Source organism: Dunckerocampus dactyliophorus, chromosome 13 (genome assembly GCF_027744805.1).
Source record: "Dunckerocampus dactyliophorus isolate RoL2022-P2 chromosome 13, RoL_Ddac_1.1, whole genome shotgun sequence".
Classification (NCBI taxonomy): Eukaryota; Metazoa; Chordata; class Actinopteri; order Syngnathiformes; family Syngnathidae; genus Dunckerocampus; species Dunckerocampus dactyliophorus.
In genome coordinates this window covers 11,978,435-12,003,433 of record NC_072831.1, presented here as the reverse complement: position 1 = coordinate 12,003,433, position 24,999 = coordinate 11,978,435, and the positions used below count along the sequence as shown (strand labels likewise).

The following is a 24,999-nucleotide window of genomic DNA, read 5'->3' as shown; positions in this document are numbered from 1 at the left end:
TTGCAGTGTGCCACTATACTCATGTTTGTTTTAGCTAAAAATCTTTTGTCAGTTGATGCATTTGTAATGAAGTTGAGTACCCTCTGCACATAGAAGAGCTCCCCTTTGACATGGCAGCCAGTGGTAGTTACCTGATTTTCTATAAGGATAGAAAGGCAATTAGCTCCCATCCTCCTGCCCACATACACTCACCTGTCATTCTATTTTCTGTCCCCCTATTACTGTACTGTTGACACAGCGGTGTTTTTGTGGCCATTGTTGGGATTAGATGTAAGTGTTGGTGCACACAGAGAGTATTGTCACAGCCATGAATGGAATTGCCTCTGAAGTGGTGAACTATTCCTTTTCTGTCAAGTCACTGCCAAGGTAGGAGTTAACGTGATTATCTGTGGGTTTTAAGCAACCTGTTCTGCTTCAATGCGAGGGAAAAGCAAAGCTCAAAAGTAATTATACAGTATGGGCTGGTATAACATGACAAGAGCATGGAGAGGGAGGTTCTGGCTACTTAATTGTCCTGAAATAAAAAAAATGGAGAGCAAGTTTGCTCAACCCATTTACAGTACAGTATTGTGACATTTATGCGCTGCATCTTATTTAGGGCTGGGCGATTATGTGATTGTGATCAATTACAGGTGAATCAGCTGGTAGCATGTGTACGCCATCAAACATGGCGGAAATGTTAGTGACAACAGCCAATCAGAGTCGACCTTTTCCGACTCGTTTGAAAATTGCTAGAGAAGTAAACACAATGACCAAATGCGGAGCTAAACATGGAGCTAAAGGCGTTAAGGAAACTTGGAAACAAGACTGAAACATGGTCGCTTTCGGAAAGTGGGCATATCACACATCAGCAAAGTGCTCATAGAATAGGAACAGCATAACTTCGAAAACAATTTGCCAAAACGCTCAGTTAGCAGCCTAATTTCTTGGATTAAGATCCACAGTCAGGATATAAAATGAAGTTGGTGTAACAGCCTTACCCTTCTAAACGATATGCTATGTTGGTTGTCGCATGATAGGTAAGACACTGCTGACACAAGTTGCACTTTACTTTCTTGGAATCATGTAACATTTTCAAAATATTTTCACACTTTGGATGATTTTTTACTAGCCATTATGAGTCAATAAGTCTGTCGATGCTGAAGATCATCCCAGCGCTCACCACTGCTCCTTTTGGATTGTGCAAATTCTATTAATGTGTTGTAAGTACAGTCGTCCCTCACTACATCATTGTTAGAACATCGCTCCCTCTATCGCGGTTTTTCAAAAGTTACTGGTTACAGTTAAAGTTTTGTGGTTGACTACGGCTTGTTATTTTAAAAAAAAATGCATATTTAAGTAAATTGTATAGAATTTTGCCCAAATTAAGTATTGTCAAGCCTAAAAATGGCTAAATGAACTCAAATACAAATACAGTATAAGCCATTAATAATCATAATAACATGGATCACTGTTTCTGCCGTAGCCCACAACGAGCTAAAAATCCTCAAAATTGAATCGTTGCATAGTTTATTATTCTAAGGCGCACACCTATAGTCTCATTAAGAACATTAGGAAAGAACAAAATTTCTCATTCTGCATCATAGTTTGACTTTTCCTAAAATTTTAACACTTGAATTTTTTGGAGGAATTTTTTTTTTGCCCACCGGAAAACAGGACTGTGTTCAGTCATGCATGTAATTATGCAATACATTTTGGTATGGACCGTAGGATGATACAACATACTGTATGGAAGTAAAGAAATTTCATGAAAATATCCAATTGTAACTCTGGTGGCTACTTTTTGGAGAGTCTACTTTTTTGATACACCCTGTAGTTTCTATATTTTTTTAGTACAGTTGCTTTAAAGCTGGCAGGTTAAAAACTATCATTTTTTTTGTGATAACAATAAAAATCGGATGATGTGAAAAAATATATTGTGATCATTTTTTTGCCATATCGCCCTGCCCTAATGTTTTCATTTTACATAAACACGAAGAAAGCCAAGCGTGGTATCAGGATCTTTCCTTGACTGAAGCAGAGTTATTTGTGTTTCCGGATAAGTTTCCACTCAGGGAGGACTTCCTTTTGCCCCATGCAATCCCCTTTATCCTGGTGCTTGTGGTAGCTCACTAAAGGACACCATGTGTTTGTCTCGTTGAAGTACAGAGTCATGTAAAACAATAAAAAGCCTGCAGTGGGGTTGCAATAGTTAACTTGACCTAAAGCCAGGAAATACAGGTTTCTCCACATTCCTTTTAATCCTTTAAAGCTGTTAATGCGTTCATAGTTTCTTTATTGTCCACATCTTGCAAGGGGATCTTGTTTTTCTTTAAGGGACACATATTATATTTTTATTCAACAATTTTTAATAAGTCTCAGAGGTCCGACAATACTGTTCGATGTGTGTTAGACACGTTGCTGGAATTTAGACAGTTGAAATGTTCCTTTACTAAGCCCTCCTGGGAACACGTCGTTTTGTGTGTCTGTAGCTTTCAGGCTAATGAGCTGAGAAGTGCTATTGTAGACTTTATCCACTTTTTACATATACACTGTAACTTTGCACTTGGAACTCTCCGATGTAATAGATGTCATATATTACAACAACCCAACATTAAAGGGCTCATGACACCAAAACACTTGCCAATCTTATTCTTTTAGCTGTGAAAAATAACATTGAAAGGCATATTTCTATATTTGCCAAACTAGTGCTGGACTAATGAAGTGTTGATTCGTAACTAGCTTCGTTATGATGCGTTAGGCGGGTAGTGTGGTGTCTGTTGTAGCATGCAACAATAAATCCAAAGGGTCATCTTTGATTGCAGCGTCACTATGAATCTTCGAATAATAATATGGGTTTTCATGACAAATTGCTAGCTAAACAGCAATTGCTGTCACTCATCTTCGGCTTTATGCAGTGTGCATAGAGCTGTCAGTGGCTATCTCCGCCAGTAAAACAAATACTCATCACAATAAATCAGTAAATGTTGTTATTGTTTTATGCTGGGAATAGGTCACTTTCTTCGCGTGCATTCATGGCTGTTTGTTTGAATCTGGTTGCCGAAAAATATTCTCGATGTGAATTGCTCATAAAACATGGATCGCAACAGCGTCTGCAAAAGCGCTGCTTTATAAAACATGCTGCAAAGCCGAAGTAGCAAGACAGTTTTTATGAGTGAAAAGTGTGGAATGAATGTGTGGCGTAACTGCATGTTTTACTGCCATGCTTTTATTTTCATGGCCGGACGTACCGCATACAGAAAGTGTTACGCCGAGTTTGTGTTGCTGAAGGGACCGAAAGGTCGGCTGTGAGTTAATTTCATTTTATTTGAATAAAGACAAAAGTAAACATATACAACACACGGCATCAATGTCAAGTACATTTTCAGGATGAAATAGTGCCACAACGGGCTGCTTTAAAACAGAAAGTGAAAGTCAAATAGGGAAATTAAAGTCTAATTAAAGTCTTTAACAATATAAATGGTAAACAAGATAATTAATTGAAAATAAAATAATAAACTAGGGCTTTTCTACAAGATTCAGATGGTTAACTGTATGAGACCATGGCTTATTGAGGTATAGAATAAAAGCTACATTTTGGAATCCTCCTTGCCGTCTGTTTGAAACCACTCATATACAACAGGATAACAGAATCAAAGTTCTCAGTTCTTGAGCAAACTCAGGTTTTGCGAGACTATAGTGTGCACGTCTGATGCCGCTCACAGAGGTCCAAGGAATGCCCAGGTTGTTTTTGTGTATGCTCAGACACTTGAAAAATTAGAGGGAACATTGGTGGGCATATACAAGGTTTGGGCTGATTTAGCTAGGGATGGGTCAGAGAAGGAAGGAGGTTTTTCGTTTATGAAAACCTGTAACTTAAAGAACATAGAGTGGCCATTTGAGCACCTCTTCTCTAGACATTTGGGAAAAAAAGTGAGGGAGATAGAAAACATGGTTATTAGCAAGGACACTAGACTTCAACAGGACTGTCAACTTGGCATCCACTTTTGTAGTATGCCCTGCGCGGGTTTGGGCATTCATCAATGACTAACTTCCCCTAGTGAGTGATGGTGAGAGAGAGTGAGAGTGTGCGACAAGGCTAAAGTTGTATATTTCCCTTCAGCTGCTCAGCTTCCTGTTGTCCCAAGACATCCAGGAGACGACCTCATCTGTCAATGTGACAGGCACACAGTGCTCCCCATACCGATGGATTTGCCCCTTGTCTATTAATGTGCCCCCCCCCATTCCCACCCACTGAACCGAGTTGATAGCTGACATTTTCTTCTTGGCCGCTATACCTTATTATGGATATCAAAGCAGTAAAATAATCCAACTCCTCATTAGGGTCGCGGGGGCATGCTGGAGCCGATCCCAGCTAAGTTCGGGCGACAAGCGGGGTACACCCTGGACTGGTTGCCAGCCAATTGCAGGGCACATAAGGACAAACAACCATTCACACACTCATACCTTTGGTGAGTCACCAGTCGTCAAACATGCATGTTTTTGGAATGTGGGAGTAAACCGTAGTACCCGGAGAAAACCCACACACGCACGGGGAGAACATGCAAACTCCACACAGAAATGCCCAAGGGAGAATCGAACCCAAGTCTTCCCGATCTCCAGACTGTTACTGTGTGTGGCCAACATGCTAACCACTAGACCACCGTGCGGCCCAGTAAAATAATGCCAATGTTAATTTAAAGAAGTGATAATAGAAGGGATACCTGTGTATAGATGTAGGTGAACACAAGTCACTTTGAGGTTAATAGGAAGCATTGTCAACAACAGCCTGATATGAGTCCACATGCTGTAGATATATCTATTCCATTGTTAGAAAGTTTAAATCATTCCCCAGGTAGCGTGAAAAATGGTTTGGATATGTTTGTCGACACCATCAAAATGCAAAGCCAGCTTGTTGACAGGTGATATTTTCTGCTAAACATGATTTTTGTTTGTGTTTTATTATCTATGTGCTTTTTAGCAGCCAGCTCTGTTGCCAACCGTGTGGGCCCTACTTAACATGCAGCAGGTTAAACTGATTCTGAAAAGAGGTGGTGATGACACATGGTTAAAACGCCAACAGCAGTTCTCTCTTAAATCTCATGAAACACCTGACTGAAACTTGTTTGGATTGTCGAGGCAGGTCAGCACTGTCGTCGTGACTGATGTTTATATTACAGCTTACTTTAAAAGACATGATGATAATGCGCTGAGCAGTTTATAATGAAAGTAGCTGCTAATTGCATCAGATAGTTTGAACATTACATTTCATCAACATATTTTTAATTAGAGCTGTGGCTTCTTCGCAAACATAGCTTGTTGTTTGCACATCACCTTCAATTGTCATGCCTCAGTGCATCGCGTTGTTTGTGACTCTTGCTGCAACCTGCAAGTGGAACTGAGGCCAGGCAAAGCAATTAGCGGCCCGTCTCTGTAGAGGAGCTTCTGTCGGCGCACAGTCTATTGAGTGAGGGCGGAGGCAAGAGCAGCAAACTGCTGAGCAGTGCCTAGCGTGGCTTCATATTTAGCTTGCTTTCTGTGGCTCTTTGTGGATGTCTCATTCTGCTTACCCGTCAGCAATGCAGTAATTGATTTGGTGTCACTTGCCTGGATTTAGGGCGCTGACCCTAGTGCAGAGGTGATTGAAGGCTTTTTTAAATTCATCGCAGGTTCTGGAAGGAATGGGAGCCCGCTGAGCTTGGTGTGGCGAAACTATGATTGAAGGGAAATGGCCGTGGAGGATGTCAGATTTAAAGGTAGCACACAGAGCGGTTTCTCATCACATGAGACTGCAGTCATTTTAGACACCACATGTCTCATTGGCAGTAATTAGTGCACACCCTAATTAAAGGCTTTTTGGTGAAAACTTTTATTGGTGGGTGTGAGAAGTAGACACCATCTCTACTACCACTTAGAGATACAGTGGTATGAAAAAGTGTTTGCCCCCTTGCTGATTTCTTATTGTTTTGCATGTTTGTCACACTTAAATGTTTCAGATCATCAAACAGTATTAGTCAATGACAACACAACTAAACACAAAATGCACTTTTTAAATGAAACTTTTTATTATTAAGGGAGAAAAAAAATCCAAACCTACATGGCCCTGTGTGAAACATTTTAACATTTCTCTCTTCTTTTCTCTTTTCTTTATATATTTAGAATGCACAGGAAAGAGACATGTGTTTATGTCTCCCATAAGGATTGTGGATGATGGGCAAAATAAAAAAAAGGTGCAGTTTTTCTTTAAAGGTTGCTTACATGATTTATCAACTTTGCTTAAATATATTATATATTGTTTGTAATGATGTTCTACATTCGTGAAAATTACATTTATAGTTCATGGTGCCAGCCATGACGAACTAGCTCGCAGCTCAGCCTAATTTCCGTCAGTGACATAATCGGGGTAACACCTCTCAGCTAAAGCAGAGTAAAGAAACGCTTCTCAAGGTAGATCATCCACTTGGTTCAGTATATTTTTCATCAAAATAGTAGTCATGCCTAATCATTGTGTTGCTGCCGGATGTTTATAGCAAGTGTAGAGAACGAGAGACAGACGGATGCCCACCTCGAGGTCTATTCTTTGCAGTGATCATTTCACTGACAACTGATTCGTCACTACTGTACGTCAAAGTTGGCACAAGAGAATAAGTAATGTCTTGTTTACATAATGTCTTCTAAATGCTATTCCACGGTAGCGACAAGGTTGCAAAGCATTATACATGTTATTCACAGCGATATGTTTACTCTGGGGGGCGACGCCGACAACGCCGGCAAAGATTCATCCTCGTCATGCGGCCTCATATACAACAGGGTATAAAAACCCTTTACGCTCATTAAGAAGCTGATTTAAAACAATAATTAAAAGATAAGCAACTCCAGAGTAATTTGCACTTATCATTCTGTGTTTTGAAGGCGACCAACCATCGCTTCGTCTCTTAAGGCTTAAGTCCATTTTCTGCAAGTTCTCCAAATGAGGCCGAACTGCGAGAGCTAGCTTTCCATGAACTATAAAAGTAATTTTTGTGAATTTCCCGTTCGCTTTCAAAAATCGAACAATGTAGAACATAATTACAAACAATATATAACATATAAGCAAATTTGATAAATAATGTCAGGGACCCTTTAAAAAGCTGGGCTGTCTCTGATCATCTCCCGTGTGACTCACAGATGCCACAATATTATATAGTACTTTTATATTTATGTTTTACAAAGTATTCAAGATTCAAGAGTTTTATTGTCATGTGCATAGTAAAACAGGCAGTTATACTATGCAATGAAATTCTTATTCTGTTCATTCTCCCAAGAAAAGAAAGAAAACACAAGAAAGAATAAGAACATAAGAAACATAAACATATATACCAATAAATTAAGCAACAACAACAGAAGAGACATTAATACAGATAAATACAAATAAATAAATAAAGTGCTATGAGTGTGTGTGTGTGTGTGTGTGTGTGTGTGTGTTGTGTGCGGCGTGTGTGAGTGCTTCGTTGAGAAGTCTGATGGCCTGTGGGTGAAAGCTCTTAGCCAGTTTTGTGGTCCTGGACTTCAAACTCCTGTAGGGTCTGCCTGACGGTAGGAGTGTGAATAATGAGTGTTGTGATGTGTGCTGTCTTTGATGAGGTTGTTTGTTCTGTGTAGGACTTTAGTTTTATAAATGTCCTGCAGTGAGGGTGAGGATTATCACTTGTGGCCTACCATCTCTCAGGCTCGTGACAGCTTTCGGTGATATTTGTTGACAATTTAGTCACTTGGTTGAAATGTGATTCCAGACTGAATATACCCAGACTCTACCTTCCGCAGCCCACAGTTAAGTTGAGGTTGAGACCCCTGATTTCTGCACATCGATTTTGCAATTGAGAAAAATTGCTCTGCTCTGACACAGCCCTCTCAAGTAAGGTAGTGCAAGTGCCACCTTATGGACGGAGGGAGTGGAGATAGACACGCCAAGGATTTGGTTTTAGAAATTATGAAACTTTACAAACAAATGTATAGATACTGTTTGACATTTGGGATCTACTGTCACCATCACAAATATCTCTGAGCTGGGCTTTTTCCGGACAGTTCAAATCACACAAAGATGTGTGCTTTTGCATGCTCTTGCTCCATCCACGGCTGTCATTGTGCATAATTTGCAGCAGCCTGCTCAGTGTCTTCATTCTGTCACTGTTCATAACAGTGAAAGGAATGTGGACAGAATTAGCCTCGATGTGAGCCACGCACATCCTCTGCGACGGCAGAGTGGCTGTGGGTCGTCCTCACACAAAAGAATCATGGCAGCATAAAGGTACATTTGTTTGTAGTGTTGCTGTCATTGTCAGCCTTTGGATGTACAGATGTACATTTGTAAATGTGCATTCAGTTTGTTGCTTCCTTGAGCTGCTAGCCTCGAGCAGAAATAGAGATTTGGGTACATTCTAACTCCTAACTCCAGATTTTTTTCAAATTGAACTTGTCGACATCTGGTCCAACAGATAAGTGGTAACACTCAAGGCACTTTGTCAGATTTCATGCCCCTAAAGCAGGGGTGCTCACATTTTTTTTAGCCTGCGAGCTGCTTTTAAAATGACCCAAAAATACCAAAGATCTACCACCCACTATAAATATACCGATAGATAATACAGTATGTATTTACTGTCTTGCTAAATATGAGTATATTGGCGCGCACACACTTTTTCAGCATGCAAGCTATAAGCCAACATGATCTATCTCTTACCATAAAACACATAACTTTTAAAGTTCTATACTAATTTTTAGTATTTCACATAAAAATAATTATTTGTAATTCCTCAATAGTTGTGTACATAACCTGAGTACCGGTAATATGTTCGTCCAAATAGCTATGTAAAGTTCATTAGACACACAGTTAATGTGTTACGTCCAGTTAGCATTTGCTATCAAACATCACCGATATACAAGAAATGAAAATGATTATGCAAAAGACAATGCAGCTGAAGTAAAGGCAACATATTAAAAAGGTTTTAGCAACAGGCCTTTTTCCAATTCATCATGAAATAATAGTTTAAGAAACAGAAGAAAGAAAAACTTCTATATTGGAGTTCATATTGCTGCAGGGGAGGGAAGAGTGAATCAGGTGGGGGGAGCTTAATGACAGCTGACTGATGTCATTTGACACCTATGAAGTGACGTTTATGCGATCGATCCAAACTACCTTCGCGGTAGCGGTAGCTCGCGATGGACGTGATGGCCACCCCTGCCCTAAAGCAACAGAATGCATTGAACAACCATTGTTCGCCATATCTGTAAACACGTTATCTAAATCACTTGGGTTTCAAGTCAAGGGAATCTTGCATTTCACCCGATGTGATTTTGTAAACCTAAAATACAACTTCTTCATTGTACCGCCAAATCATCAAGCCAATTTGGGATTGTATAACCAGTTTATTTGTTGTATAAGAGGTTCCATGTGGATCTGGCAAACAGGGTGTCTCCACGTATTGCCGCACAACAGTCAAGGGACCTCGGGCACGCCTTTAGCCAAATCCACCCGTGTGTGCTGTCTTGCCAGACCGAGAGGCAGACACAGACGTCATTGCCTCGTCCAAATATCACATCAGGACAGGCTACGAAGAAGAGGCACAGATTAAGCCATCATTCCAGATGGGTGGATCACTCTGAGCCAGTGGAGTAAGTTTAATTCTAGTTGTCTGATGTTGATGCAAATCTTTGTCCATCTGAGTAGAATAGATTAGAACTGTGGTGATATTCCTGCGCATTCTGTAGTTGAATCACACATCTGTGAAATGAACAGAAATGACACTTGAGCTATACAATTCTCACGTCCTGAAAAAAAAAAATGTTAACACCAGAGGAAATTTCTCTTTGTAACTAAAACCATTCAGCTCACTGCTGCTTTCAATGCTGAATCCTGAATAATAACTGAGTTTGATGTCCACCTAAAAGATTTGTCTGGGATCGTAGGATGGCGGCAAACAGGGCTTTGAAAAGAGTAGGTAAGGTCTCTCTTAGTCCTTAAAAGGCATCAGTGTGCACAAATCAGTGGCGTGGATGGTCTTCAAGTGTCTGTGTGATAGCTCTCATTGCCTGCACACTTGGAATGAAAAAGAAGTGTAGACTCTGCAGCTCATCGGGAATGTAGAAATGACAAAAATGCTGATAGCGCAGTGGCAGCTACTTGAATGTCTGTTACCTTTTACTAATTTACTTATTACAAAACGGGCGGAAGGTTCAGTGTCCTTGTGGATTTGTAGGTCTAACAGTAGTTTTGCATCTTCAGAGAGGTCACCCAGGACGACTGACAGTGGGAGTCACAGGACACACCACAGGGGACAAGAGTATGCTGAATCATGTCCTGACTTAATTCAAGGTAGAGCTGTCATTGGTGGGGATGTCCAGGTTTTTATCCTCAATTTGGCACATTCATGGAAACCGGAGTTCAGAACATTCAGTGTGACATTGGGCCATCCCATTTTAATTCATAAAGGTCATCCCAAATTCTTAAACATGGACAAAGTGAGGAAATAGCACACATTTTTTGCATAAAATACATATAAATTTCATAAATGTAAATAAATTAATTTTCAAAATAAGAAATTTTAAAGACAGTCTCTATGCTCCCCTAGCCCCTTGAGTAGTGACGTCATACCGGTAAGACTTCCTGTCAGAATATTGTTTTCTGTGTAATCGCCTGTAAACGTCACAAGAGTTTTAAGCTAATTTTTTGGACGTTTTTATTGAGAAAGACAATACTTTGTATTGCGGGAGGGTACAGTAATGGCAAGACTTACAGTGTTTGCCTTTTTAATTGTCCGAAAGATGATAAAGTTGGGAAGAGCGGGACAAAATTATTCAGCAACACAAGAGTATGAAAAGGGCCATTGAAGTGGTCGTTGTTATGCTCAGCGCATATCAACAATGATTGCTTTAAGGAAGTGTGCAGTATTGCCAGAGAGCTGGGATACAAGGCAAGACTGAAACCTTCAGCTGTCCATCCATCCATCCATCTTCTATGCCGCTTATCCTCACAAGGGTCGTGGGTATGCTGGAGCCTATCCCAGCTGGCTTCGGGCTAGAGGCGGGGTACACCCTGGACTGGTCGCCAGTCTGTATGTGCCAGCAGGGCACATGTAGACAAACAACCATTCACTCTCACGTTCATACCTATGGACAATTTAGAGTTGCCAATTAACCTAACATGCATGTTTTTGGAATGTGGGAAAAAAAAACGGAACACTCGGAGAAAACCCATGCACGCACAGGGAGAACATGCAAACTCCACACAGAAGTGCCCAAGCGGACACTCGAACCCAGATCTTCCTGATCTCCTGACTGTGTGGCCAACACGCAAACCACTAGGCCACCGTGCCTTCAGCTGTGCCTAGCATAAATATCTCTTTATGACTTATACATCCTGTATGACTTGAGAAACCGAGTCCAACAGCTAGCCCAACGGAACCTTTGACATCAACGCCTGAGGCTAAAGGAAGTCAAAGTGCTGTTGAAAAGCGAAACAGATCTAGAGTAAGTAAAGCAGTGTCATCTTGTGTTTTGAATTTCAAATGTTGACGGAATTGTTGTAATTGACAGTTGCATAGCTCTGAAGAAATTACCTTTAACTCACATAAAAAGCATTATTTTAAAAAATGCTAATTTTGAGACTTCGTGAAAGGTGCAGTTGTATGAGGAGGCATTGCAAATGCTTTGTTATATTATTAAAATGTAAACTTTTAGGGACACTAATAACCAGCTTGTTGGCCTACAGCGTGTTCATTGACAATATTATTGATTTGAAACAAAGACTATAATTATATTATTATTCAAGCTTGAACAGACACATCTCTCACAAGGCAACACAAGACTGCAGCAGCAGCCATAGACAGAATAAACAAGCCATTAAGCCTCGTCTATAATATTAGATGAATTGCTATTTCATGGTATACAAAGTCTGTAGATGAAGCAGCTTGGGTGTTACTGCCTATCTTGGAGAGATCAGCACGTCTTGAACATTGTCTCCCTTTTCTCTCCCATGATGCAGTGCTGCAGGAATGTTCCCTCTTGTATGAGGAATGCAGCAGGAGGAGGCTTTAGGGTGGCATCTGTTTCAAACACCTCCTTGCTGTCTCGCTGAACACTGTCCTATATACCTCCTGACGTTTAAAATGGAATTCCGCCACTCTTGCAGGGGATAAAAAAAAACTCTTTTTGCTGCTTTCTCTGTGGTTGCTGTGACATTTGTGTAAAAGTCTCTCTCCCTCTCATTGTGTTGAGTAAAGTCCAGCCTGCCTACTGGCAGCTCCGATGTAATGGATTTTGTCATTGACAGAATAGATAGACAATCATTCAACAGAGAGCATTCATAGCCAGAGAATACATAAATTATTTCAATTAACTGTGCATAAATAGAGCCACATAACCACACCATTCAGCCTTTATTCAAATATTCTGCCATATTTCAGTGTTATGAACAGCCTTTGTAAAATGTCCAAAAACATTTATTTCTCTGCACAGTAATGATGCGACAAGCATCCCTGCTGCAGCTTATATCGCTGTGTTCCCTCCTTGCTGTTTGTTTCATTATTAATGAGCATGAGTGCGAGGAACAGCGCCGTGTATCATATTCAGGGAGAAGCCAAGGTCCACAAGGGAGTCTATCACGCAACAGGAAGTGCTTCAAACTTGAGGGAAATGCACATGTGAGAGTTCTCGATTAATACTAATGTTCAGGTCGGTGTCATAAAAAAACACTTCCAGCACATGGCGGACAAAAAGGGAAGTCTCTCCCTTCTTCCAGTCTGCCCAGTCATGCTGCCCGTTTTAGCACCTGAGGTCCTGTACTGTCATTTGGGTTCTTGTGGTGTGTGATGATGCATGTCGCCATTTTCGAATCCATTAACCTTTCGATCTGTGCGAGCCCTCCCTGGATTGTGTCTGAATCACAATTTAACAATATCTTTGATATTGTCTCAAATATGCTTGCTTGCTTCCATTCTTGTTTCATTTTTGAGCACAGCTAAGTGATATTTTGTTTTTGCTCCCCTACCTTCTGTGTGTGATTTTTCACTCAGCTGAAGCGTGATTCGCTCCACTGTGCTGTTGTCCCATACCTCTAGTGCATGGTGGGAGATAATGACACAAATGTTCTATCAGGGTCATGCTCACTAATTACGCCTACTCTTCTGGGAGTTTCACTGTATTAAAACCTTTGTTCACCCCCCTTATCACAATGAATACTAAATATGTCATTTAGTCTCTCCCTAAATGCAAAATACATTTATATTGTATATTATGTTTACAAATTGTGATTTATATTGTTGGGTTTGTATGGCAAATGGGGGAGTGGTGTGTCTTATATACCTGGTTTTATTTTAAATCCAATGCTTTACTAATGTGTAGTTGAAGTGTGCATGCATAAAACATAGAATTACCCCTTAATAGCCAAGGCATCATTTCTCAATTGGCATGTAACAAGAGCTTGTTTTAGTATAAAGTTCAGCTATAGAAAAAGCACTTACATATGCAAAGTGTGACTATTTCGTATGAGCGCCATTATCTACTTTGGCATGGAATTCACAAGAGCTGCACAGGTTGTTACTAGAATCCTCGTCCACTCCTCCATGATGACATCACTGGTAGAGCCGGTGGATGTTAGATACCTTGTGCTCCTCATCACCTTCACTTTCAGCTTCCTCAGCAAGGCTATTGTCATCTTGGAGGTGTCTGTGGGCTCGGTGTCATGTTGGAAAACTGCCATGCGGCCCAGTTACCCCTAGGAATGGCTAATGCACTGCTTCAGAATGGGACATCCATCCATTTTCTATGCTGTTTATCCTCATTAGGGTCACGGGGTTATGTTGGAGTCTATCCCAGCTTACTCCGGGCAAGAGGCGGGGCACACCCCGGACCGGTTGCCAGTCATTTGCAGGGCACATATAGACAAACAACCATTCACACTTGCATTCATACCTATGGACAATTTAGAGTCGCCAATTAACCTAACATGCATGTTTTTGGAATGTGGGAGGAAACCAGAGTACCAGAGAAAACCCATGCGAGCACGTGGAGAACATGCAAACTCCACAAAGACATGCCCAAGCGGAGATTCAAACCCAGGTCTTCCTGATCTCCAGACTGCGTGGCCAGAATGTGACATTACATGTTGAATTCATATTTCCCAAACCGCAGCGCATCAGTACCGGCAGCCCCAAGCCAGGCCGTGATGTTACGACCACCATGCGTGACTGTAGTCAAGACACATTTATCTTGTTACTCAGTTGTGTTGTCAGCAATTCAGATAATAATGGCTGTGTTGAGTCATTTTCTGTGAATAATAAATCGATACTGCTATACAAGCTATACACTGACTACTCTAAAATATATCCAGGTTTCATTTCTATGACTATTGAGATGATGCTTGCTGACATGTTAGGGGTATACTCATAAATGCTGATTTACCGTAATCTATTCTGCACGTGTAGTGAGTCCTTCTGTGGGGACATATGATATATGAACAATGCATCAATCCCTGTATGAGTTGTTATACATTGGACCACATAGTACTTTGTTAAATAGGCAGCAGTTGTGGTTCTTAAACAGCATTCCTTGTGATTCTGTGCAGAGGACGGACCCGCAGCTTCTGGCTCAATTTTTCTACGCCGACGATGAGTTGAACCAGGTGGCCACTGAGCTTGACAGCCTCGATGGTAGGAAGGACCCTCAAAGATGTACACTGCTGGTCAACCAGTTCCGCTCCTGCCAGGTAAATCAGGAGGGGCAAAGAACACCAATATCTCACACTTCCTTTTATCAAAAATCATTTACTAACTTCTCCATTAGGTAGAGCAGATATACTACACTATAGATATAACCATTGGAAGACATGATAAACCCCAGAACGTGTCAAATGGAATACACTGTGGTGGCTTACAAGCATGCATTCCCAGTTCCTAATTTTGTCCCCTGGTCGTGGTGTGCCGCACCCACACTTATGTTTTATATTATGCACAGTGGTGGCTGGTTTGCATTGATTATTCAACACATCCAGGTTATGCTCATGCCAGGCAAACATTGCAGGCCCTGACCCACGTCCTCCAACTGTGCCTGTGTACCCCGCGCCAGCATGGATCAGAGCGCTTAAACTATTGAAACGAACGACACTTGACGTGTTTATAAAGGCAACCATCAGCTTGATTTAACACGCATATCCATCAATGCAATGTTTTTTTTATAGAATCTTTCAAGCAAACACCTTGCTGGACTTTGGTTTTTGGCCTACAAGCTCAAAATAGAGACCAGAGAGAGATGAGCCACGGTCTAAAATTGGGCGTGGTGATCTCATTGTTAACTTATCTAGGCCAAGTTCCTACATGGTGCATGTTGGCTGATAACATGTGATAAGATTTTATGAACATTTATGGGTCTTTGAAGACAACAGAACACACTCTCTACTTAACAAAAAGCTTTGGGTCTTGTTGATTAAGCAAATATCAGATGGTGGCTTTTTTGGGCAATTTCTTTCAAACATTACTCACATATTTCACACAAGGTCGTTGTTCTACAGCATACAGTATATATTAGATTTGGTGGCTTAACATGCAAATGATGAGTGACAGATGCCATACTGCCCCATGCTGAGAGAGCTACAGGTGGTTTTGGGAGGTTGTCATGTGGCCTGTTGTGCTTCAGCATCCCTCCCAGCACCACACGCACACCGGGCAGGGCTTAATAAGGTCACCACTTCATCCCCAACTGTTCTCGTTTTCCTTTGCTAATATGCACCTTGGTTTCTTGTATGTTTCATGTTGGAGTATTGTTTGTTATGTTAGTGTGTTTCCATTGGCTTTTCTCCTGAAAGCTTTTAAAGAATGAATTAGGCTTTAGTGATACCTCATTGACCGAGCCCCCAAGAATAACAGGCGAGTCCACTCAGGCCAACAATTTGCACTTGAACCTGCCACTGTCACTGTCAGCTACTATCACGTTCCTCTCTGGGGATTTCTGGCATGCTGCTCATGTTATATTTACATGAGTGGTCTGAAAATTGTGTGTGTTAGATGAACAGGGATTCAATTATATGGCATACACAACACAGGTCACAGATACTGTAAGCAGTATGCATATGGATAGAAACTAAAGAATGGTAGAAAATACTGTATATCCTTTCATGTGTTTTCATCAAAAGAGCCACAGTCTAACCACCCTGCATGATTTTCAGCCAGTACTCGAGATGATTATCACCAATTTCCTCTGCTACCAGAGGCTCACAGACATGCCAACAGCTCAAAGCTGTGAAGGAATCAATGACCAAGCCTTCCTTCTCAAAGCTTTTTAATCTTCCTCCACTAGGCGTGCAAAGAAAGACGCAGTGCTGTGCCTGACAAGATTACACTGCACAGTGCAGCCACAGTTGAGTGAAAAGCTCATTCTGTCATTACTATGGCTCTTGTACATGCCAATGGCACATAAGCTCTTAATTAGCTCTCGCTGTGTGTTACTGTGTTTTCACAGCTTGAATTATACGCTTCAGTTTAGTGTTTTTATTGAAGGCCAGTGACCCTAATGGTGTAATACCCCCGTCAAAGTCCTTTCATTCATTTCCCAGTCGATGATCTCCAAAGCCTGCAGTGGCTCTCTTAGGGAAAAGGGGTGCCATTACCGTGACCACTCATGTATTGCTCATTCAATTTGTTTTTGTCACTCTACGGCTCTACAGGACAATGTGCTCAACATTATCAATCAGATCATGGATGAATGTATCCCCTGCGACCGAGCCAACAGAGACTTCTGTGTCAAGTTCCCCGAGGAGATTCGTCATGACAACCTGGCGGGGCAGCTGTGGTTTGGAGCAGAGGTACGGTATTCCCCCAGCACCAGTCTGGAGACAAACAACCCTATGTGATGATGTAAAAATACTGTTTGTTGTCCTGTGCAGTGTTTGGCTGCAGGCTCCATCATTATGAACAGGGAGATTGAAAGTATAGCCATGAGGCCCCTGGCGAAGGACCTGACTCGCAGCCTGGAGGAGGTACGCAACATCACCAGAGACCAGGCCCTGCGGGACCTCAACTACTACACAGACCGCATGAAGGACGCACTGCGACATTTTGACAGCCTTTTTGCTGAGTTTGAACTCAGGTAATTTAGGAGCAAACCTTCTTCTGAGGCTGCAGCCCCTAAAATGATTCACATATGCCATCGTCATATGTGTGTCATATTTGATCCAACAGTAAATATTCTCGCTTTCCTTGTGTTTTAGCTATGTCTCAGCCATGGTGCCTGTCAAGTCTCCCAAAGAATATTATGTACAGCAGGAGGTGATTGTGCTCTTCTGTGAGACAGTGGAAAGGTGACTGTTACAAACTTCAGCTAAAACTGAATCTATGTGTTGTATAGACAAAGTAGTAATAATAATATCCTGTGTTTCCTGTGTCCCAGAGCACTGAAGCTGGGCTACCTCACACAAGACATGATTGATGACTATGAGCCTGCACTGATGTTTACAATTCCCAGACTAGCCATTGTATGGTAAGTGTTGCCCGTCTTCTGCAGTCTTCCAGCTTCTCTCCTCCTTCCAGTCCTCATATAGAATTTTTCATGTATTTTTAGCGGGCTGGTTGTATACTCAGAGGGACCTCTCAACCTAGACCGAAAAGCAGAGGACATGTCTGAGCTTTTCCGACCTTTTCGTACTTTACTGAAGAAAATCAGGTACAGTCTATACGGTATACAGTCATGACATTTTTTCAGAGCTGCTGGAAATGTGAATTTCTCTTGGAGATCAATAAAGTATCTATCTATCGGAAATCCTGGTGCTTTAGAACCAACAGTGATGGTACTCTTGATGTCTTTTCAGAGACCTGCTGCAGACTCTGACTGAGGAAGAGTTGCTAATGCTTGAGAGGAACCTCTGCATTTCTCAGGATGGCGAGCTAACCACAGGCCAGGAGCAGGCCCCAAACAACGCACCAACACCCGCTGAAGAGAATCACTCCTGCAGCAGCCCCACTAAAGACGCCTCCAAGAGGCCTAGTGATGATGAGCATTTGGCTGTCATTGTCCGCCCGAGCCAGGAGGAAGAGTTGGCAGATGTGGAAAAAGGCTGGGAAGAAGTCGAATCAGAGAAAGGGGAGCAGGAGGAGGTCCTGCTGTGTGAGGAGGCAGAGGAGGCTGAACTTGCTTGTTCCATGCAGTATGATGAGGAAGAACTGGAGCAGCTCAACATGATGGTGTACCGCGTAGGAGATGAGATGTCCACTCTGCTGTCGCCTCCGAGCCAGGGTCAATCCCCAGCACACAACCCCAACAGAGGAGAGGCAGGAGGCGCCAGTGGAGCCTCTAGCATTGAGGCCTCCCCTATCAGGGTGCTAAGGTGCCGAGGAAGGACAGGTATCTATTTAGAGGAGGAAGACAGGGTCTTCTTTATGGAAGATCTAGACACAGCAGGAGACAGCCTCACCAGAGAAGTCCAGAGTGGTATTGCCTCGCTTTCTAAAGCACCAAAGTCTGCTCATACTTTGCAACGTAGTCCAGGTCTGCGGTCTGATTCTGTACGCAATGGTTGGCACCCTGAAGCTCTTTCAGAGCCGCCTTGTCTACAGCCACGCAGCAAAAATACACACTGTCTCAATTCAATGCGCCCTCCATGCACGTCTGTCCCCAGCTCTGAACCTCTGCCTTACACCAACGATTGGGAGGTGGGCTTTGAGGGTACAATGAATGAAACTGCAGAAGTCATTGCCCATCGTATGGGTGGGATGAAGCTGTCAGCCACTGTCATCTTCAACCCTCGCTCCCCGAGCTTGACAGAGCTGGCTGTGGACAAGCTGCTGCTGCCGCGGCCCTCTCCCTCAGAGATTGAATCCTGCGGCCCCCTGGTGGCCACTCACTGCCTGCTTAACTCGTGTGTCTGCTGCGGGAGCTGTGAAGACGCCAATGAGGATGCCTTCACCTCCGACACCTCCGGGTTAGGCCTCGCTCTTGGAGCAGATAAACACTGCAAGACTGCAGCCCCCGGCGCTCTCATCCAATCATCTGCTTGCCAGCTGCCCCCTCGAGGCCATGAGCCCCTTAGAAGAAGTAGAAGGGGACTCTGCCAGTTTTCTCCGGCTTCCTCCCGCTGCTTGAATGAGCCCCTGGAAGAGGAAGGAAGCCCTCAGCTCTGTGAGAATTGCCTGGTGGGCATCCCTGGGCCAGAGTATCACAATCAGGACCGTGGCAACAGCAGAAGGGATGACTACCAGGAGACGACTGAAAAGGCAGAGACTGAGGTTGATAAGCAAGGAATTAAAGAATCCAAAAGGGACACCAAAGAGAAGAGTAGGAAAGGCTCCAGGTAAGTTTTACTCTTTTACAGTCTTTCATTATCATACATGGATATGTTTACATGGCATTCTATTTTGCCTTATTTTCTTTCGTCATGCACTTAAATAATTTGGTGTTGTACAAATTTCTTTAGTCATTATTTGTCCATTTGACTGTTTTTAGTAAGTTTCACAGTTTGTGCTTGAGTTTTTTTCTAATATTTTCTTTATTTTTCTTCTTTTGTACTGTTGTTTTAGCTTTCACAACTCCCCCCACAGCTCTGTGTCAGGTAGTGACTGTGAGAGTGTGTCGGTCACCACATGTAGTCTATCCAGCAGTGCTTACACTCCAAGGTAACTAAGAGCAGCATTGTGAGGTTGGAATATACAGTGAAAAAAGTGAATGTTTTTTTTTTTTTTTTTTACACGACTATGTGACAATTTGTCTTGAGGTCCTCGATATTCTTCAAGCTTTCTTACTGATATCCGATATATTGATATACAAACCGATGCCAATATATAGGCAGCAGCTCTTCTTTCAAACTAATGTCGTGTAATGAACATATTATGCTTCTTTTACTGTGATACCACTGGATGCATTTCACAAATAAACACTTTGCACAATAAGACAAATACTGCAATATGCTACACAAGTTACAGAAACAGTGCCAAAATGCTGCATGTGACTGCGATAGATTTTTTTCCTAATTCGTGATTATTAAAATAAAAGTATTAAAGGAAGACTCCTTACTCCCCCTCGTGTAACCAGCTCTTTATGTCATGTTCTGCATGACAGGTTGGGTTTTAGTTGTTATTTTCCTTGGTTTTCACAATGTTTCCTGTTTTGCGCTCTTACTTTGGTTTTCTGTTTCCTGTTTGGTGTGATGTGCTGGAAAGCAAGTGCAACGGTGCCTGTTTCTCATTCGTAAACAGTGCTGTTATTTAAGGGGAGTTCCATTACGTGCAAAGAGCAAAACGTAACACATTACAGTCATCACAAATTGCATTTTTACAATCTGAATGCGAAACGTAGAAATTATTTCACACTGTGGACATATAGTATTTGCGCACCAATGTCATTATCTGCTGGGGAAAAAAAACGATACTGGTACGTTCCAAGATCTTCTTTTTTTTTTGCAAATATTTGCTGATAATATCAGTCGCCCATCCCTACATTTGTCTAATGATTATAAAACTTTGGGGATACTGTGAGGCCACAAATGTCATTTAGAGTCATGTGAAAAAATGGTGTAGTGTATTTACCAGGCCAAAAGCAGCAAACATTCTTTTAGCCTTCATCTGTGGTATTTGCTCTGGTGTCTTAAATCTCAACATCTTCACCTAATGAAATATGGATGGAAGGTGTGAATAATGTAGGGACAGTTAGGGGATATAAACGGCCTCTCCTTCTGTCTTCCATGACTTTCTCCAGCCCTGTAAGCAGCCTCACTCCAAGCTCAGGAATGTCAGAGGACCTGGACCATGAAGTGATACAGCTGGCTCTGCAAGATGCCAAGGTGGCCGCCCGAAATAAGATTCGCTCACGCTTCCACAGCAGCAGTGACCTCATCCACCGCCTCTTTGTTTGTATTTCAGGTAGAGCCCTACGCCTCTTTTCTTCTTCTTTGTGTCACTCTTGTTGACATGTGCTGTGTTCTGTTATGTGATGCAGGCGTTGCTGATCAGCTGCAGACCAACTACGCCAGCGACCTTCGCAGCATCCTCAAGACCCTGTTTGAGGTCATGGCGACCAAGTGCGAGCAGGGAGACAGTGATAACCAAAAGAAAGGTGGGGACCGTGTGTGTTGACTGGGGGGGTGGGGGTGATCAATTATTTAAGCACAATTTGGTTTTAAGTTTGTTTTCCGGTGGTGCCCAGCAGGTCCTGTTCTGCGAAGTGCCATACTAGAGGACTGTGCTCTCTGTCAGGAGACCATTTCTACATCAGAATTGGCAGCCAAGGCCCGCGAGGGCCACTTTGAAGGTCAGCATGTCCACAAACAGACCCACACGGAATTCACTTTATCAACCCTTTTTTCTCAGAAGCAGATTTGGTGAGGATGCCAACAGTCATTGTTAACTGTTTGTTGTTGACTATGTAAAATTGAGCGGCCACCTTTTTAGAAATGCCACCTGCCTATAGCAGCCACTGAAAAATCCCCCGCAGCAAATTTACATGTTATAGACCCTGTGTATAGCAGTCACCTGTCCAACGCGGCCAGCGGCCACCCATTTTGTCTCCCTTGGTCAATATCTGACCGCATATAGCGGCCAAATTACTGACTCAAGTATAAGCTTCATGCACGAAAAAGTTTTGTTTTTCAATCAATGAAGCCGTCGTGTGTAGACTTTAATTACTGAGTCCTAGCTCAGTCACAATCATTCACAAGATCCACACAAACTGTCAGTTGTTCCACATAAAAAAGCCGTCTTCTTTTGAGCTTTCTATTTCCTGGTCAAACATGTAACTTTAAGAGCATTTGCACCAAAACATTACCGCAAAGTAGGCTGGGAGCAGGACGTGCTCCCAGCGACGCTACAATAAAAAAAAAACATACGCTAGCATGCATGCGGCAGCGGGAGCAAAACTGAGTTCGGTTGTACTTAATTGAAGTATTTTAGAATGTACTCACGTTATTTTTGATCAATCCTCATCCACAAATCCATCAAAGTCCTCATCTTCTGTATTCGACACAAAAAAAGCCGTCTTCTTTTCTGTTCGCTACTAGTCTGTTAACTTGTCAGTGTTATTCAGCTCCGAAGCAAAGAAGGAAACTTCTCCTGTTGCTTCTGCCAACTTTGTTTATTGAACGCGGCCACCAGACAGCAGCTCAGAACACACACACACATCTCTCAACATCGTCTCTCCTTCCTGCTTGCCCACAAGGCAAAGGTTAAACAAGCCCCACTACATAGCTGTCTAGGCAATGCCTGTAACAAGTGACACCGTTTATTTCCTGGTGTGCACTGGTCAATACTGTAATGCCACTTGTTGTGGGGAAGGAGAGACTCATGTCGCCGATGCACTTTAATTGCTTTATTAACAGCGGAGAACACTGCAGGACTTTACATCCACGCCAACATAAACACACTTCCCAACTCTCTCGAAACTCACAGCTAGCATCGAGCCTAGCTCTCCTGCTCGGGACGCCCACCGTCACTTCCCGTTACTTCCTGATGAACTAAAGCTGTAATGACAACTCTGCCGTATAAAAAGTAAAATATTAAAAACAAGCGTAAGACATTACTAGCACAACTTTGTTCTGTGGGTCGTGGATATATTCTATCAGTTATTATTAAGCCTCTAGCTTCCTTTTAGTAAGTAAAAACCTTGGCTATGATTGCACTACATTGTCATGTAGACCTACAAAGTACACATAAGAGGTGAATAAATATATTGCAACTGATGTGAAACTGATGAGGGGTAGGATTAAATGAGCTTTGCTTCTTCCTACTCCTTTTTGGACATGCAAAATTGTGAATTGTACTATGTGATGTGCTACTGTTTGACTCATATGCATGTTCAGGATGAATTAAAACCATGAACCATGATAATAACAAGCCTAGTAGTGCTGTACAACTTTTATCCGCAGTCCTTTTTTTTTTCTTTTTTTTCCTCTACTGGTCAACGTTCAAACTGGACGCCAACCTGTCTATAGAGGCCACCTGTCTATCCTCCTAAGACCCGAACTCTTGCAAGGCATGCATTTTTATTTTCCCTTTGATATTTAGGCTAATTGGGACCTGATGAGTGTAAAAACAAAGAATTATCTTTTTACATGATGTAGTTTCTGAGAAAAATGATGTCCGCATATGAGGACATTCGTTTTAAATTTGGGTGAACACAGTAACGTCACAATTGAGTAATGATGTGCAAAACTTTATTTGTTGCCTGAACACAGCAGCATTTTTTCCGAGTGCAAAAACAAAATTCAAAGCAACAACTTGTGCCCCTTTACGCAAGTCATATGAAGTGCTGCTATCAGTTGCAGGAGGACAGATATAAAACAAGTAAACCTTCAAAAATATTTTTCATTGCTACTGTTGAACTATTCATTTCAATTTCTGAACATGGTGTGAAATGTGAAACTTGCACACCAAAAGTGCTCCAACATTTTTTCCCCTTGGGAAAATGTTCATGCCTATGTATGAAAGGCAGCATAACAGTTGCGATCTGCCTGTAAGCAGAGGAACACCTTGCATGTAACACACTGCACTTGAGTTTTGCCTGAGCATCCTTTTGCTCTGCATCGTGATGCGTTCTTTGAGTGTACCACTTCTGGCAGATGTGAATTAGCCTTCCTGCGGAATGAGATTTGGGGCACTGCCTGCACTGGACGCTGTTTCCCTTGGACTGAAACTTCTGTGTCATCTTCCGGCTCCGAAAAGTCAGAGTTGTCATTGTCTTTCTGAGATAAGGTCATGGCCACTTCCAATGCGGAACTGAAGGAACTGCATGATGTTCTTCTTTGGTGTGCCATTAAGAGTGAGGTCTTTGCGGTTCAGTAGCCAGCTGTTGGCTAAAGCCAGATCGGTAAAGTGCATCAGCATCCGCAGTGTCCATTTTTTTGTCCGGACACTCATTCGATAGTAGCTGATCATTCTATCCACAAGGTCAACTCCACCCATCTTGGAGTTGTATTCACGGATAACACATGGTCGAGAGATGGTCACATACCGCTTCAGTTTCTTGTCCCATCTCTGGCACGTGTCTTCTGGCTCTTGAGCATGTACAGTAGACATCAACACTGGTTTATTGTCAAACCACTTGGTACCCTTTGTTGGACTGTTCTTCATGGCTGGGTCCTGGTGTTGTATCTTCAGAGACATTGCCTGAGACATCAGCCTCTTCCTGCGGTGTCTGAGAGCGAAGCCTGGGGGTGCGTGATGTGGCAATGTCACGATCTGACCGATATCCCTTGTAATTCCTTGCGCAAACGTTTGCGTCCCCTGATAGGCTGACAGGGCTGTGGTCCTCACACCCACTACTGTCTTCCTCACTGCTGGTGGGAGGAGGTTGATATCCAGCATCTCCCACAGGATCATCGATGACTGATAAATCCTCCACCTCGGAGTTGTCTCCACCAATTAACCCCAGCATTTCCATTACTTGTTGCAGAGAATAACGCTCTTGGAAAAAACCCATTTTGTTTCAAACCAAAAACAAATCTACATAGATTTATTTTTAAAACATGCCATATTTGTTTGTACTGTATAAAATGACGTTTTCTAACAAAATCATCCCAAAATACAAATTCTAAACCAACTCCCTCTGTCCACATTTGTGGACATGTTCAACAAAATCAACAAAACTAAGTCCCTCTGTCCACATATGTGTACATCAAGTTTAGCAGCATGGTAAATTGTCAAATTTTCTTACTTTTGCAAAATTCAACTTCCACAACACACATTGAACACTTCTAGACATATCTGAGCAAGAATCAGCCATGAAATTTGTTTGAATTTTTTATCTGGTCAACTTTTGGATTGGGAGGAGCCATCTGAATGTTAGGGTGGGTTGTCAGCCATCTTGAATTTTACATGTGCTTTGTTACACTCTTCTTTCACCACCAGGTGGCAGTTTAACGTCCTCATAAGTGGATGCCAGGCCCTTGTAGTCCAAAATTTAACATTGTAGTCTTGACAACCAAAAATGTGATGTCCACACATGTGGACGCCAGGTCGTAGGAGGCTATAGCGGCCACTTTTGGAGACTCCCTCTAGTGGCCGCTATAGACAAGTT

At 42.3% G+C, this 24,999-nt stretch overlaps 1 protein-coding gene across 4 annotated transcripts in view; it reads left to right on the top strand.

Annotated features, from left to right (window-relative positions):
• Positions 1-24,999, top strand: part of zfyve28 (zinc finger, FYVE domain containing 28) — a 33,910-nt gene that overhangs the window by 6,474 nt on the left and 2,437 nt on the right. The window contains exons 2-13 of one of the 4 annotated variants that reach the window (XM_054797030.1): positions 5,649-5,735; positions 14,576-14,716; positions 16,670-16,807; positions 16,889-17,091; positions 17,213-17,302; positions 17,392-17,481; positions 17,563-17,664; positions 17,810-19,288; positions 19,515-19,610; positions 20,689-20,852; positions 20,929-21,045; positions 21,136-21,240. In XM_054797030.1, the coding sequence (XP_054653005.1) occupies positions 5,694-5,735; positions 14,576-14,716; positions 16,670-16,807; positions 16,889-17,091; positions 17,213-17,302; positions 17,392-17,481; positions 17,563-17,664; positions 17,810-19,288; positions 19,515-19,610; positions 20,689-20,852; positions 20,929-21,045; positions 21,136-21,240 (2,767 nt within the window). In that variant the 5' untranslated portion in view covers positions 5,649-5,693. The remainder of the gene's footprint in view (positions 1-5,648; positions 5,736-14,575; positions 14,717-16,669; positions 16,808-16,888; positions 17,092-17,212; positions 17,303-17,391; positions 17,482-17,562; positions 17,665-17,809; positions 19,289-19,514; positions 19,611-20,688; positions 20,853-20,928; positions 21,046-21,135; positions 21,241-24,999) is intronic. The other 3 variants (XM_054797031.1, XM_054797033.1, XM_054797032.1) reach the window with 3 other exon arrangements.